The sequence below is a fragment of the Ananas comosus genome, linkage group 11 (genome assembly GCF_001540865.1).
Source record: "Ananas comosus cultivar F153 linkage group 11, ASM154086v1, whole genome shotgun sequence".
Lineage (NCBI taxonomy): Eukaryota > Viridiplantae > Streptophyta > Magnoliopsida > Poales > Bromeliaceae > Ananas > Ananas comosus.
The window spans coordinates 5,717,235-5,732,239 of NC_033631.1; the positions used below are offsets into that span (position 1 = coordinate 5,717,235).

The window sequence follows — 15,005 nt, forward strand, 5'->3', positions numbered from 1 at the left end:
AAATCATGCCCAGCGGGGGCCTGACGACTGATCCGGGGTCCTCCTCGCTGAGGTAGACTGGCACGTCCTCGTGACTGGCTCCGGTCCTGGGGCTGTCTCGTGCGGCCTCCGTGCGTGCGTGCTGGCTCAGCACCCTCAGCGCGGGCCTCTTTCCCTTTTGCCCCTTGTCTAGGGCCTCGCGTCGCTCCTGGAAGATCTGCGGCGCTCCTGCCTCCACAATCAAGGCTCGATCCACAAACTCCCGTAGGTCTGGAGGTTGGAAGACATGCACCAACCGAAGATAAAGGCCGCAAACCGCGCTCAAAGATGCGGGGCCTTGTCCTCGTCGTTCCCTCACACAACCGGTACACAGATGTCGTATCCGGGGGAACTCCTTTCGTACTCAGCCACTGGCCGCTCATCCTGAAAAACGACCAAAGCTGCGCAAGTCGACTGCTCCAATCATTTCTCTTTGACCGACTGTAGGAAAGTGCGTGCGCAGTTAGAAGTTCTTGAATCGTGTCCAAGGTAATCGCCGCCAATCGGTGTTGGGGTTGTCATGGATATCAACCACCAAACATAGCCTCGCCGTACAGAAATCGAGTGCGAGCCGAAACTCTTATCCCTCTCCTTGACGAAGGATCTCGAAAGCTTCTCATGTGCCAGCAAGCCAACTTCTCGACCAATCCAGTGGCGACGTTTTTCGCCTATCCAAACGTTCTCGGGCTGCACTCCGAACTCACTGGAGGCGATCTTATTGCAGCCGATCCGCTCGGCTTCCCTCGGCCATCACGGGAAAATGCCGCCCCGTCACTGGTCTCTTGAATAGTAGTGATAGCAGCACCTCCTTCCCGAGGTGCGGTCGCGGGCGCACGTGTGAAGAACTGGGCGCGGGGACTGCGCCCTCGAGTGTCACGAGTCCCACCATGGGTGCTGGCGGTATGTAGGGCCTGATCATCCTGCGAAGCTGCCGCCTTCTGCAGTAGGAGGTCCTCAAGATGCTCGATCCGCGCTCCTGCCTGCAGCTACTCAGGCCCTGTCGCGTGCGCCGTACTGTTGCTGCGCCAACAGATCAGTGAGAACCGCAAACTGGGGGCCTTTTTCCAAAAAAAGTCACGGGACCTACACTAGGATCCGGAGTGAGCGGAGGTCTCGACCTCCTCGGGTTGTGCCGCATCATGCCGCCCCAGCAGACTGGGAGCGTGTTCAACCGGCATCGTCCTACAAAACCATAAAAGCGCAAGTTAATAACCCACGCTATCGCATGCCCGCTCAAAACGATAAAAACCCAATCATGGCGAAGTAAGGAAGTGTCCTTCACTCCTAACTCCGATTGTTACGTTGTCGGTCGCCCGTAACCCTCGCGAAGTTAGAAGCCATACACTCCGATCAAACTCTAAACTTTTTAGAATTATTTCATCAAACCCAATCAAAATACTTTCAGCTCACAAAGTTCAATAGACCCTCGTCTTCACGAGGACCTATTCCTATAGTCCGACCGAGCCCTAAGGTTTACTAGGTCTCTAAGATCAACCCTAGGGCCTCTGATACCAAACTAATCTGTCACGCCCGGGACCGCGCGAAGGCCCTCCTTAGCGCGCCCAAACCCGCCATATGTCCTACACCATATAAGGCCGTCTACAACAGAAGTGAAAGTAAAGCAAGCAAGGTGAGAACAATTAGCATGCGATAGGTAATGATATAAGATGCGAAGTAAGTTCTTATCATCCTAAACCAGAGTAAAGAGAAACATAACTAACAATAAAAGTCGCCATATAGGTATACAATACCTATCTCCTCAAAAGAAAAACAAAGATCCAAAGAAATGTCGTCTCTATACATACACGGGTTACAACTACAACCTCTCACATAAATAAAACCACGAGAGGTAGACCACCTTCAATCGGTCCTCGAAGAAGCTAGCTCGAAGAACTCCCTTTCCGCGGTCCCTAGCCTCTCCGACGTGAAAGGCTTCTGAATAGAAACATAAAACAGAGGGCATGAGAACTTAATTTATAGTCCAGTTGGCATTATGTACCTCAGCTCATTGCACCACTAGGTCAAGAGAAGGGGAAGTCAAAAGCACATAACGAGTAATTTGCATCTATGAAAGCAATAATGAAAATGCTAAAATTTACTTGCCAATTAAACATGGCGATTTCATGTAAGCACAGATGATCTTGTCATAAAAGATATTGTCTCTCCTTAGCATAAATAATATTCATGGTTTGCCTTAATGAAATTATAGGATTATCCCTTATCATAGGCCACTATTGTTTATATGAATGCATTAAACACTGCCTACCTAGCATACTACTAATATGTATGTATACCCAAAGTTCCAACCTATGCTAGAAGTAAGTCCGAAGTTAATCCAAACTACCACTCTCTATTAGAGTGACATTATAACAAACTGAGATCCATGTCGCGTACGGCTACTCCGGAGTGCCGCTGTAGGAGCGACTCACAAGCCATGTGCGAATGAGCACAAATGCAAACAAGCAAGGTCACTGTCTCAAATACTCCTATCCCATGTCTCTACATGGCGAGGTCCTAGCATCACCAATGATGCTAGCCAAGTCTCTTAAGTGATGTCCAACTGCTCTCACTTGAGTTAGTGCCTCTTTTAATGACACTTAACGCATACAACAGATACGAGCCCAAATCTTATTTATGCTTTCATTAAAACATTACTACCAATGTTACCATTAACCGGGCCCAATTGCTCTTTATGACATTCTGTCCAATTCTCAAATAGTCTAAGCTCTCCAGCCCGTCTCTACTTTCTAACATTCCTAAATGTCACAATTAGACCTATAGGTTAATGCCATGAAAGAAGATCATTCCATCAGAGGAATCTATGGTTTCCCAATCATAACTAGAATGCTAAGGTCTCACATGCATGCACTCTCCAGCAATAGGGGTCTAAAATTTCACTATATATAATATATGCATGTTAAGCCATTCCAAATTCATATTTAAATTACATTTACATGGGAAATGCATGAATTCTACTTTACGAAAATATTTTGCCAAAAATATGAGCATTTCTCATATCAAGGCCTAGATCAAACCACCGAACCGTCGCGTGCTCCTTCGATTCGCCGAACGAGTTGTCCACCGAGCCTCAAGATACCCTAAAAGTTGATCAGCGAAGAGAATACACAAAGCATTACGGAGCAACTTCTAGGCTCGAAACAATAACAATCACAACGATAGGGCAATAACTCACTTGAGGGAAGTAGACAATTCTCCACTCAAGACTCCAAAAGAAGGCCAGATCCTTTCAATTATCCAAAGGAGGCGTTCATAATCCAAAAAATCTAAGCCTCAAAACCCTAGATCAAAAAGCCACCAAATCAACCCTAAATCCATCTTCTAGGGGTTTCACTCTCCCAACAATCACCAAAACAGCAATTTCTATAGGACAGAACAGTTACTACTTTGAAGCTTCAATCCAGCCTTCAAATGCCCTAGATCGCGAAGTTTGGTCCACCACTAAGCTCAAAGGCAATGCTCATCCACCAAAAGGAGAAGAAAGGGTGGAGATGAGCTCCAGTTCCTCTTACAAGCCCTTCTTTCCTTCCTTCTACTTCCCTCTCCACTCTCTCTCTCTCTAGAAGCAAAAGAAATGGTGAGTGAGGAAAGGAAAGAGAAGTGGCCAGTATAGCTCTCTCTTGTACCAAAATCCTGTGCAGGCCCCTCAGAAAATCCAATATTGCATCAGCCCGGTCTGGGCATTTTTCGCCAAGAGGACCGGTCTCTCCCCAGCAGGGAAGGTCTCTCGCTGCCGAACCCGGGAGACCAACGTTTCGCGAACCGGGTCTCCCTGCGTGGGACCGGCTCTCTCTGCGACATGCACGCTCAGGGACCGCGTGCATCAAGGCTGCTGCAACACTGTTCACCTGGGGGACGATCTCTCCTTCCAGGGACGGTTTCGAAAGTAAAACTCTCAGTTTATTGTCAAGAATCAGTTTTCGAAACTTTTAGTCGAAAAACATTCTTACATACCCTCCACCAAGTGTGGAAACTCGAAAATAACATCCAAACACGGTCGTAACCTCGCAATTGCAAAGGCTCCAGTGTGCATACACACCGGCGTGCCAAACAATTTGTTAGGAGCGAATTCCCTTCTCTTTGACCGGTCAAAGATTTTCTTCGGAAGCGGGTCGGGGATGCGAACGGCTACGATTAGTGATCCTCGAGTTGTTGCCCTTCGACTGAATCAGCGATTCAGCTGATGATGGATCAGATCAGCCACAGTTCAAAGCTTTTTACTGTAGACTGGTTCGGCTTAAGAGCCAAATTGCTAACAGAAAATATAGGTTCTAAGTCGGCTGAAGAGCGAATGCCTTTATATATTGGCAGTTAACTGAAAACTAGTACCAGAGACGAGTGCTGCCTGAGGCATACAGACTCTTGTTTGATCTACCTTAAATCTACTCCTAGGAAAACGGTAGTGCCGGGAAAGTAAAAGATTACAATGTAGACTACTCCTTAAGTAATTGGCGAAAAAATTTACAGAGGGAAATAAAGGTTGGGTCTTCTGGTTCTCTGAGGAAAAGACCTCTTTTCTGTGCATTATCTTTGTTATTTTTTCTTATTTTTGCTTATTATAGTCGTCCCCCTGTTTTGATCCGTTATTCCCCATCCATGATCGGCAATACTCCTATTATTCCGGGAGTCATTTCCAGCCGATCGGAACTGCTTGCTTAACCACTCTGCAGTTAGGGCCGTTTGTTTTGTGTAAGTGGAGTGAGTGGAACTCAAGTTCAATCACTTCTCGTTATTTGTTTTGGTTGTAAGTTAAAATTAAATAACCCACCTACTCTCGACTTCCGGTCTTACAGTACCGAACTGCGACCTTCCAACCACACTCAACTTCTTAAACAATTTATTAAACAGTAAATGAAACTCTACTTTCTTATAATGGGTTAGAATTACTTTATTTATAATATATAAATTATCTAAAAAAATAATAAAATTTAATCATATAATGGTTTAAATTTATAGTGATAATTTATTTCCTATATAAGAGATAATGATCCACTGTACTTTACATCAAAACAAACAACGGAACTTAAAAAACTAATTTTACCAGCACCAAGTTACATCAAAACAAACAGCAGAAGTGATTGAATTTAACTTTCAGTGGTACGAGTTACGTCAAAACAAACAACAGAAAAATAATCACACTTCAGGGAAACTCAAACACCACTACACTTGACTTATGTTGAATCTACAAATTCGTCAATCCAAACGCCCCCTTACTGTAACTTCCCTCAGTTACATCCGGCAGTTACTCAATATTATTGTTGATACTCCCGGTGCACATCAAAATCTTTTTAATCCTTGCTTCTTAAAGACTAGGGTTGAGTGGAGTACTAGCGTACCACCTGGCCACAGGTTATTGGCCCAACAAGTTGTATCTTCAATTTCCTTGAATGGGTCAGGTTGGCAGCCGATAACGCGACGTCGTCAAAATGGTTGAAACACATTTCACCTACTTTCACATGATTGGTGTTTATTTTATGTTGAGCGGGGTTGCACTTGAATTGGACTGTAATAACCTAATATTATTTTTACAGATTATGATACCGACGACGCGCTCCATAGAGAATAGGCAGTCGAATCGGAGACATTCACGTCCTCTGGATCGTCCGAGTCCGGAAGCTTAGGGAGCCATTGGCCATATTGGCCAGCATGGTGGAGAGACAGACATCACCGGCATAGTTGTAAGCAGAAAAATCTTAATAGTATTAAATACCATTTTTCTCACTGGAACTCTGCTATTTGCCGAAGTTCAGTGAACTATAGATAGGTGTTGGTGGGTAGGCTAGCATCCAATGTAAGCATATAATGTGTGAACCGACGCGTTGCACATACAAGGAAACTCTGTTTGTGTGTGGCTCAGTTGCATACCCGATTGGGCTTTTGCATTAGATAGTAACACAAGGATTACTGGGAATGTAATTAACATACCAAACACATTAATATAATATTCCGGTATTTAAAGATAATATTGCTGGCCAAACCAAACATAGTAATGCTGCATTGTGGGTAATCAGATTCATGAGAATAAGATTTTAGAAAATCTGACATTGTTCGTTAATCTTGTTATAACATGCACCAAACGCCTCCTTTGAATAATGTGTCCGGATAAGCATCTTGTTATGTATTTCTTCTTAATTTCTGTGGTATCTGTCAAAATTGTCACAATGAACAGTAGAAGTAAAATCAAATATCCTAAAGAAATTTTCTATTTATTTGAAATAGAGACAGTGTGGCATGCAGATTAAATGTCAGTTTTCCAATTTAGGTGCAATTGGACTTTCTATAAATTGAAGAAGCTGTGTACTTACAAATCAAATCTAAGGTTTTTTTTTTTTACATTAGCCTAAAGATGATTTGGTATGTAGTGAATATGGACTTATGCTCGCAAGCACGTGCCCTCGTACACACGCAGAGTAGGTATGTGCGATGTCCCTTGAAGCAACTCTCATGTCATCGTGTAGTACTGCGCGAGTGAATTTGCTGAAGCTGCAAATAACTTGCTTTTTATTTGGCTAATTCTCTCCTCTTTTATCTTTAGATTACTGTTTATTTGACGAATCGAACTTAAAACATATTAATTTGAGTCAAACGTATGACACTTGGTAGAAAGAAAAAAAATAAATAAAAATACATGCTTAAATTGATTAGGCACAAACTGTTTAGAAGAGTTTGTATCATCATAAAATCTGTAAGCTGCAACACCGGTCCCCAAACTTTTGGCCAAGCTTCACTTCCTTCCTCAAATTTATAAGTTCGAACAGCTACATCCTAAGTTTTTAAAACTGTCTCACTTTAGATTCCCACGATTGGTGCATCTACACATCCATGGATCACTAACCTATTGAACTTGATCACATCTCATATTTCAATCCTACCACTCACTCAAAAAGTTCTTTCACTGTTTGGAAATTGAATGGTTAGACTGAAGCACGAGAATGATGTTGTGTCGTCTTGCAGGCTGGACGTACAGATGAACTGCATAGAGTCGATCATTGTTCCTCTAATGCAATGACTAACGTAAAGACAGTTTCAAGAATCTAGGATGTCGAACTTCAAACTCAAAAGCAAGAGGACCAAAGTGAAACTTGGCAAAAGGTTCAGGGACTAGTAGTGCAATTTACCCTAATATTTAAGGGACAGAGCTTCAGGTTTTGCTACGATCATTCGGAAGGATAAATCTTCTCAATAATGGAGTTGAAAGTAAGCATTGACTATTGCTGGGAATGCTTTTACAACAATTGCCTCTACTGCTGCTAAAATCTTCTGTACAGGATAAAACTACAAGACATATTGCAGAAACAGCCTCGACTTAATTTCCAATAACCAAAACCTCATTGGCTAATCTGCAGAATCATACAACCAAAACTTACCAAACTCGGCAACAATATTCATTCGAGAAAATGAGGCGAGTCCGGAAGGGGAAGAGGAGAGTAGATTCAAGAGCCTAAGTGAGTAGCATAGTGAAGTACGTCCTATGGCAATTCCTGTGCTTCCAATAATTCATGGGCCTCCGACAATTCTTGAGTTTCTGAGAAAGATTGCACTTCTGCTTGCGCCTCCTTCAGCATTTCAGCTGCAGCTATTAGCTTTCTCGGCCTTCCTCTAGACCTCGCGGGAGTCACATCAACTGCGGCATCTAACGACGAGACGACTGGCTCCACATCAGAAGCAGTTTCATCCACTGTAGGCATATTCCTCACATGGCTGAGAAGCTTATTCATATGCCACTGCGCGTAATCAAACCGGTCTTTTGTCAAGGACGATTCTTGTATAATGATGGAAGCCAGGGACCGAAGGGCTTGTGACCTATACTTGTATCCCGTGCTTTTTGGAAACAACGAGCTTTCTTTACGCCACCGAGGCAAAAGATATTTATCCGGAAGTAAGAAGAAGTTCTTCAATGGTAAAACCCTAAGGGCGTGGCGGCACAAAATCCCAGATGACTCAAACTCCTTGCAACTGCAACGTATCGATTCGTCTGACGAAATCCACTGAATGATATGCCCTCCATTAGACTGCAATCGATGTTGGACGAGGTACGTGTCTCTTTGAGCATCATAAACCGCAAATTGTGTTGATTCCACAAGCTCTTTTTGAAATAGATCAAAGGCGAAAGGAGTAAGAATACTCGCTGCATGCTCTTCAATCGGCATGCATGTCTTAATCTTCATATTCTGGTAGTCTTGTCTTATTGTTGCTTCCTCTGCTGCTTGGTTTTGGAGGTCAACTGCGGTGGCCACCTAATACAAAACAAAAAAATGAGCTCTACTAGTTTGAAAACCAGAAACAAAAAAGCAAACAAAGGAAGAGTCACATGAGAGGAAGGAAATATTTATGGTAGAAACATTAAAATACCTGCTCGACAAAATCTCTTAGCCGAGTCTGAGAGTTCAAGAACCCTCTGAAGAACGATTTGATCGATGTCGAAAAACCAGTTGCATTCAATCCACCAAAGAACCACCCTCGAAGGAATGGTAATGCCCAATTTTCCCGGTTATATGTAAGTAAGGTAATATGTCGGTCTGAGCTAAGTCCAAACTCGCTAACCATCTGACTCCATTGTTGAGTAAAATCCTCCAAATTATCCAACGTAGAGATTCTTTGGAACTCGGTCATTAACCTCTCAAAATGAGGGCCAAGTGACATTGAAAACCAGCTCGATAATTTGGAGACGATGTACCATGAACAAAATGCATGTTTTGTGTTTGGTAGCTCACTCATTATAGCTTCTTTGAGTCCTAGATCCAGATCAGTCAGCAGTGTTTGCGGGAGCTTCCCATCCATTAGATGGACCAAAGACTACACAAAGAAAGCAAGCCAATATTAAAGACACAAAAGAAGATAAAGGGGAAATGTGAACAGAAATAAAAAAAAAGGTTCTCAAATAACAAAATAAGCTCGCATACAAAATGCTGAAATAATAACCTATATTTAACCCCCTCGATTGTTTAGACTACTAGCACTTTGGCCCTTCCTATCATATTTTCCTTTTTTTTCCATTTAGGAATTGTTGGAAAATTGTTATTGGCATAAGGACATTTCAGATTATAATTTAGGACTATCTAACAATTCAAAAGTGGATTTCATATTTAAAGAGGGTGAAACAAACAAATGACATTATTCTTAGCAGAGTTTTGTACAATTTAGCCACAAAAATAAGAAGGAAATGTAGACAAACCTGCAAAGCCCACCTAAAGGAAGATGGCCTTTCATCCTGCAATAGAACACAAGCAAAGAATATGGCGTTGCCATAGTTGTCTGTGCCAAACCAAACTCCAAAAGGTCGGTCATATGCATAGAGCCGATATGTAGTATCAAACACCACTACATCTCCAAAAACTTTGTATGCATGAATTGAGTCTGGGTACGACCATAATACATGCTCGAGCTTGTCATTCGCATCAACAGTAAAATCATACCGAAAATCTGGACACCTGTCTTTCATTGCCTTGCATGCCTTGAGAAGCTCCACTCCTTCATTCTCGCGATTAATGTTCTTCGAAGCCTGTAAAAAATTCCTCAAATCCCTCTCAGTGAACGACAACTGCCCTGCCTTCACTCCTTTTTCCATCTCGAGAGCCCTCATTATAAGATTCACTGTGCAGCCGGCCTTCACAAGATACAAAATTCGCTCCCGGTCCACCGATGATATATTCCTGTAGGCAGGAAGATGTCGCACTTCATCGCTATCGAGCAACTCATGGTTATGCATGTTACTGAATTGAACGACCACCCACCGACTCGTACCCTTTGAGACGTTCTTCTTGATTATCATTTGCGCCTCACATTTGCATCGCGAAGATTTCTTATTTCTTTGGCGCTTGAGCTCGGCTGTTTTACGTGGAAGGGACACACCAGCTCGGTGGCACACGAGCTCTCGCTTATATACTCCTAAAGGGTGAGAAGGGTTTCCCTTTGAGCGCTCTCTTCTTATTGCGAAGCCATTTCTACGAGCAAAGTTGGTATAGTATTCTTGAGCCTCATCATCGGTTCGGAAGGACTGGCCCACATATGGGGTTTCTATATTTACTATATCAGGAGAAGTGTGTGGCGGTCCATGCATAAGGTTTGGATCGACAGGCAATGCGGTGTCAGTTGATGCATCTTCTTCATTCCCCTCAACCTTAATATAGCATTGCTCATCCCCACACGGGCATCGTCGTCTTTGGGTAAGACAGCCGTTGTTTCTTGACGATGTTTTCGTCATTCAAAGTGCGTTCAGCCTGAGAGTGCCAATCTGCTACTGTATTATACACAAATTACAAAGTAGAAACAAAGCACGAGCACAGTTAATGCAACACATTACAATAGTAAGGAAAAAAAGGATCCAAGTGAACTAGAAGAAGAAATAAGTTAACAAAGCCCTTCAAATTGAATAACATAAACTCATATCATTTTGGATCTTCATTTTAAGTATGAAACTCAATAGTTGGTCACAATGCAATGAAGAAACAACAATACTATGGGCATGTTTAGCACCGCTTCTGCTTTAAGCAGCAGAAGCCTCTAGAGAGTGTTTTACAAACAGAAAATTTTGGATCTTCTGCCATAGAGCCAGAAACAAAAATAAGATTCTTAGCCTCAAATGCAGAAGCCCCAAATTTGGTGCTTCCGATTCTTCTGTAAAGAGAAGCTCGTAGGGAGATTTTTCTATAGTGATTCTACTAATTGCACTACTCACACAACGCTGAGGGCCAAATCAAAGCTCAATAGAAGAAAGACAAACAACAATTACATAGACGAGCAACAGAATTACCTCATTCTTATTGATATGCTCATTGCAAACCAAAATATTGGACATACATTTATTTCTGAAGCAATTAAAAAGCAGGGTACAATTATGTTTGATCAGAAGTACTGCATTAAGTACCACTATTTGATGAAGTAGACAAATGCACTAAAAACAGCAATCTTTTTTCCATAGCATAATCTAATTTCACATAATTAGCTCAGAAACTGAAGCAATGTCCCATCTTTAATCCATTTATTTATCAACGTACTACGAATTAAAAGCCGATTGAATGCATCTGTATCGCAGAATTAGCTTAGGCCCTGTTTGGAGGTTGGAATAAGTTATCCAAGAATAACTTATTTGGTGTAAGGATTCTCTAGTGCGCTTATAAGAAAAAAATTTGATCTTTACACCTCGAAATGTCTTAATATTTGTGATTTAATAGAATAACATAGTTTACTTATAGGAAATAATTTATCTAATGTGAAAAAAAAATATATTTATTTATGATTTGATAGAACAACATATTTTACTTACGAAATAATTTATCTTTTAAGTGAAAAAAATGACTTGAAGGCTGAATACAACATCAAATTCGACACTTTCATCTATCAAACATACAAGTTTCTGAAGTAAATTAAGAAGACATAAAAAAACAAGATACTCGTACATTCAAAAAGGGCTGGGGACAAGAAAAAAGCTCATAAATGTCCCAAATTTGGAGCCAATGTTAAGAAATAGCTCTTAGCATGATCGTAATTAGCTCAAATTAGGAGCATTACCCGAGATAGAGGCGAGAGCGCGATGAATTTGAGGGGCTTTGGTTTAATGTTAGGGTTAGGACTTTTGGTGTGGGGATTTGGGTACGCCTAACGGCGACTCGGGGGAGCGCGGAGGTCTCCGGCGAGGAATTGGGGGGTTGATATTCCGACCCCCTTTTGCTGGGGCCGGATCCACACGGCGCGCGAGAGAGGCAGAGAGGAGAGAGGGAGGTGGGAGGGAGAGACGTCGAAACACGGGTGGGAATATCGAACGCCGCGGGTTATGAGAGAAAGGGGTTTTTCCATGTAGAAATAATTTTTACAAATTAATTTTGATTTGAAATATTAATTTGAGTTAAACTTATTGAACGTTTGGCTAATTTTAACTTACGAAAAATTCTCAAATAATAATGTTTTTACTGAATTTATTTTAAAATAATTTAAAATCAGAGCACAAATTTAAAATTTGGTATTTATAATTTAAAACTTAAAAATAAAATTTTCAAATTTCAAATTTAAATTTAAATTTAAATTTAAATTTTGAATTTTAAAAATATAAAATTTTAAAACATAAATTTTAGATATTAAATTTTAAAATTTTAAAATTTTGAATTTAAAAAATTTAAATTTGAAATTTGAAATTGAAAATTTAATATTTAAAGCCTAAAGATTAAAATTTAAAAATATAAAATTTAAAAATATAAAATTTTAAATTTATATAATTTCAAATTTTATATTTTAAAATTTAAAATCTAAATTTCAATTGAAACTTAAAATTTTAAAATTTGGAATTTGATATTAAAATTTATAAACTAAAAATTATAATTAGGATTTGAAATTTTAAATTTCAGATTTTAAAATTTATTTTTAAATTATAAATTTGAAATTTAAAAATTTGAATTTTGAAATTTGGAATTCGAGATTTGAAATTTATAATTTAAATTTTAAAATAGAATTTAAAATTTAAAAGTTAATATCTAAATTTAAAATTTTAGAATTTAAAACTTTAAAATTTTAAACTTAACATTTGAATTTTAAAAATCTAAAATTTAAATTTAAAGTTTAAAAGTTGAAATTTGAAATTTAAGATTTAAAATTTAAATTTAAAATTTGAATCCAAAATGTAAATATAGTATCCCTGGTGTTCTGCAGCCTGTGTGATTTCAGCATCTAAGACTTGTCAACACATCTGGAGAGTGTCGAGACCAGTCGGAGTCGTTTTAGTGCGAAATAGACGTAAAACAGACTCGACGCGAGGCGAGAGTGGAATTCCAACGCTGAAATCCGCAAAGTGCAGGATTTCAGTGTTGAGTACCGATACGGTATTGGGCTGGTACCGGTACCCTGTGTGTGAGCTTGTGGTTTGAGAGGCCGAGTACCAGTAACCAAATCGGATACCGGTACTCCAGCTGTCTTTTGAGTTGGTAAAGGGGTATGGTGGTCACTTGTGGTGGTGGTTATCCACGCCACCTACTCACTTATGTTTATCCACCAGAGAGAGATTAATTATCTCATGTTCATCTCTCTAGTTTTAATTGTGTGCTTAGTGGAGGCTACGGCTTGAGCTCGGATCGATGTTGACGTTGCGCCGGGGAGTCGTTCGAGCGCGTGGACGTCGCGGTTGCGCCGTTGGAGGGCGGGGGGAAGCGCGTGTTTTCCTTTCTCTCGACTTCTCGCCGTTGTTGGACTAGCTTTCCAAGGTGGGTTGAAGTTTACTGAAATCGTCGAAATACCTCCTAAGTTTTTATATCGTCATGTATCATGTGTTTATTTTCTTGCTAGTACTCGAATTCATGGATAAGGCTTAAAATCTGAATTTGGAGTTAAGTAGTAGTAGTATAATTTTACATGTTGGACTTGGAATTGACTTAGGAAAAAACTGTAGATCCTACACTGTCATTTTCTGAAAACTACCAGATTTAGCTTTAGGAGCTGTGGTTTGTTTGTATTGACGCAGTTTGTATGCGGTAGATACCCAGATTAGTGTAGGATGGGTTTACGCTAGTACTGGAATGCCAAGTTTATTTTTACAGTAGTGTATAGACTGTTTCGGACTGTCGGGTGCCGTCGCGGTTGACGGTGGACCCAGATTTCTGTATTTATATTAGATTGTGTCAAGGGCACGTGAACTTTGGTTGTTAGACCCATTTGCTTTGATTATAGCCTGTGAGAGTTTGATTGAGCTCAGCAGAGACACGCTTGCATACTCGGTTGGGTAGTGCCCACGAGTGCCGCACCGGAGTCGTGCTTTATGCTTTTGCTTTGTTGTCGCTGTTAGATGTATGCCCTAGAAGCCAACCAGGCCGACACATGTATTCTTTTTAGGACATAAATTTGTATTTGATTTTAAAATATTATGAACAAATTTGGGTCCTTAATTCCATTCATGTTGTGTATGTGTTCATGAATCGGCCAAGGAATTAATAAGATGATGACATATATTCTCAAGAGTTAAGAATTTGAGACATGTGTCATTGGTGGTTAATTCCTAAATGCTCCCGATCAATGGATCATCACGGGGACGGTAATTGATCCGATGAGATTGGTGCATAGGTCGCTTCCCTTTTTGGGTAGACGAGTCTCGAGTCGACAATGTGGGGACACTAAAGCGAATGTGCTGGTGGTTGTTAGAGAACAAGGGTACCGAGCGTGACCAACACGAAAAGTCACTTGGATGTTTACTTACTCGTCAGTGACTTACTCAACGTTGCAATAGTGTGACTGGTCCTTTGACCTGCAGTGTCTCGCCTATTTACAATGAGGTTTAGGGATGCAAATGGATTCGGGTTGGTGGAGCTCCCGCCCCAACCCGCCCCGAATGGGGTAGTAAACGGGGGGAAATAAACGGATTCGGGGCAGGAAACGGGGCAATTTTTGTAATCCGAGGCGGATTCGGGGCAGGAAACGGTAAAATTTTTGATCCGCCTCGAATCCGCCCCGAATCTGCCTCGCCGCGAATCCGCCTGAATCCGCCCCGAATCCGCCCCGAAAACCATNTCTCAACACTCAGAACACTGATACCAGCCAGCCATCTCTAAAAAAAAAAATCCCAAACGTTTAACTATCGATATATATGTCTACCCACAAAGCATTTATATAGTAAAAAGTCCCCATTGAATTTCTTCAATTTTTACCAAAAGCCCCGCCTAAGCCCCGCCTCACAACCCCTCCAGATCTCCACCTACCACCCTCCACGACCGGCCGCCGCCGCTGCCGCCGCCATCGCCGCCCTTTCCCTCGCTTCCGCCGGCCGACACTGCCCTTTCCCTCCCCTCCGCCGGCCGACGCCACCCTTTCCCTCGCATCCGCCGGCCGACACCGCCCTTTCCCTCGCCTCCGCGGCTCCGCTGGTCGCTGCCCTTTCCCTCGCCTCCGACGGCCGCCGCGCTTTTCCTCACCTCCATCTCCTTCTTTGCCTCCGTCTATAAGTACCATACCCCCTTTTTTTATTTCTTTTCCCTATTTTTTTCTTCATTTTT

The 15,005-nt window shown here is 41.5% G+C and overlaps 1 protein-coding gene across 3 annotated transcripts; it reads right to left on the bottom strand.

Annotated features, from left to right (window-relative positions):
* On the bottom strand, nt 7,116-11,813 carry LOC109717856 (protein FAR1-RELATED SEQUENCE 11-like). 3 transcript variants are annotated; one of them, XM_020243800.1, is made up of 4 exons: nt 11,548-11,813; nt 9,212-10,256; nt 8,389-8,832; nt 7,116-8,273 (listed from the first exon to the last, which is right to left on the bottom strand). In XM_020243800.1, the coding sequence occupies exons 2-4, from the start codon at nt 10,238-10,240 to the stop codon at nt 7,506-7,508; spliced, it is 2,241 nt and encodes a 746-aa protein (XP_020099389.1). In that variant the 5' UTR covers nt 10,241-10,256; nt 11,548-11,813; the 3' UTR covers nt 7,116-7,505. The 3 variants fall into 3 exon arrangements, with proteins under 3 accessions (XP_020099389.1, XP_020099388.1, XP_020099387.1); XM_020243799.1 differs by having other exon boundaries at nt 9,212-10,273; XM_020243798.1 differs by having other exon boundaries at nt 9,212-10,276.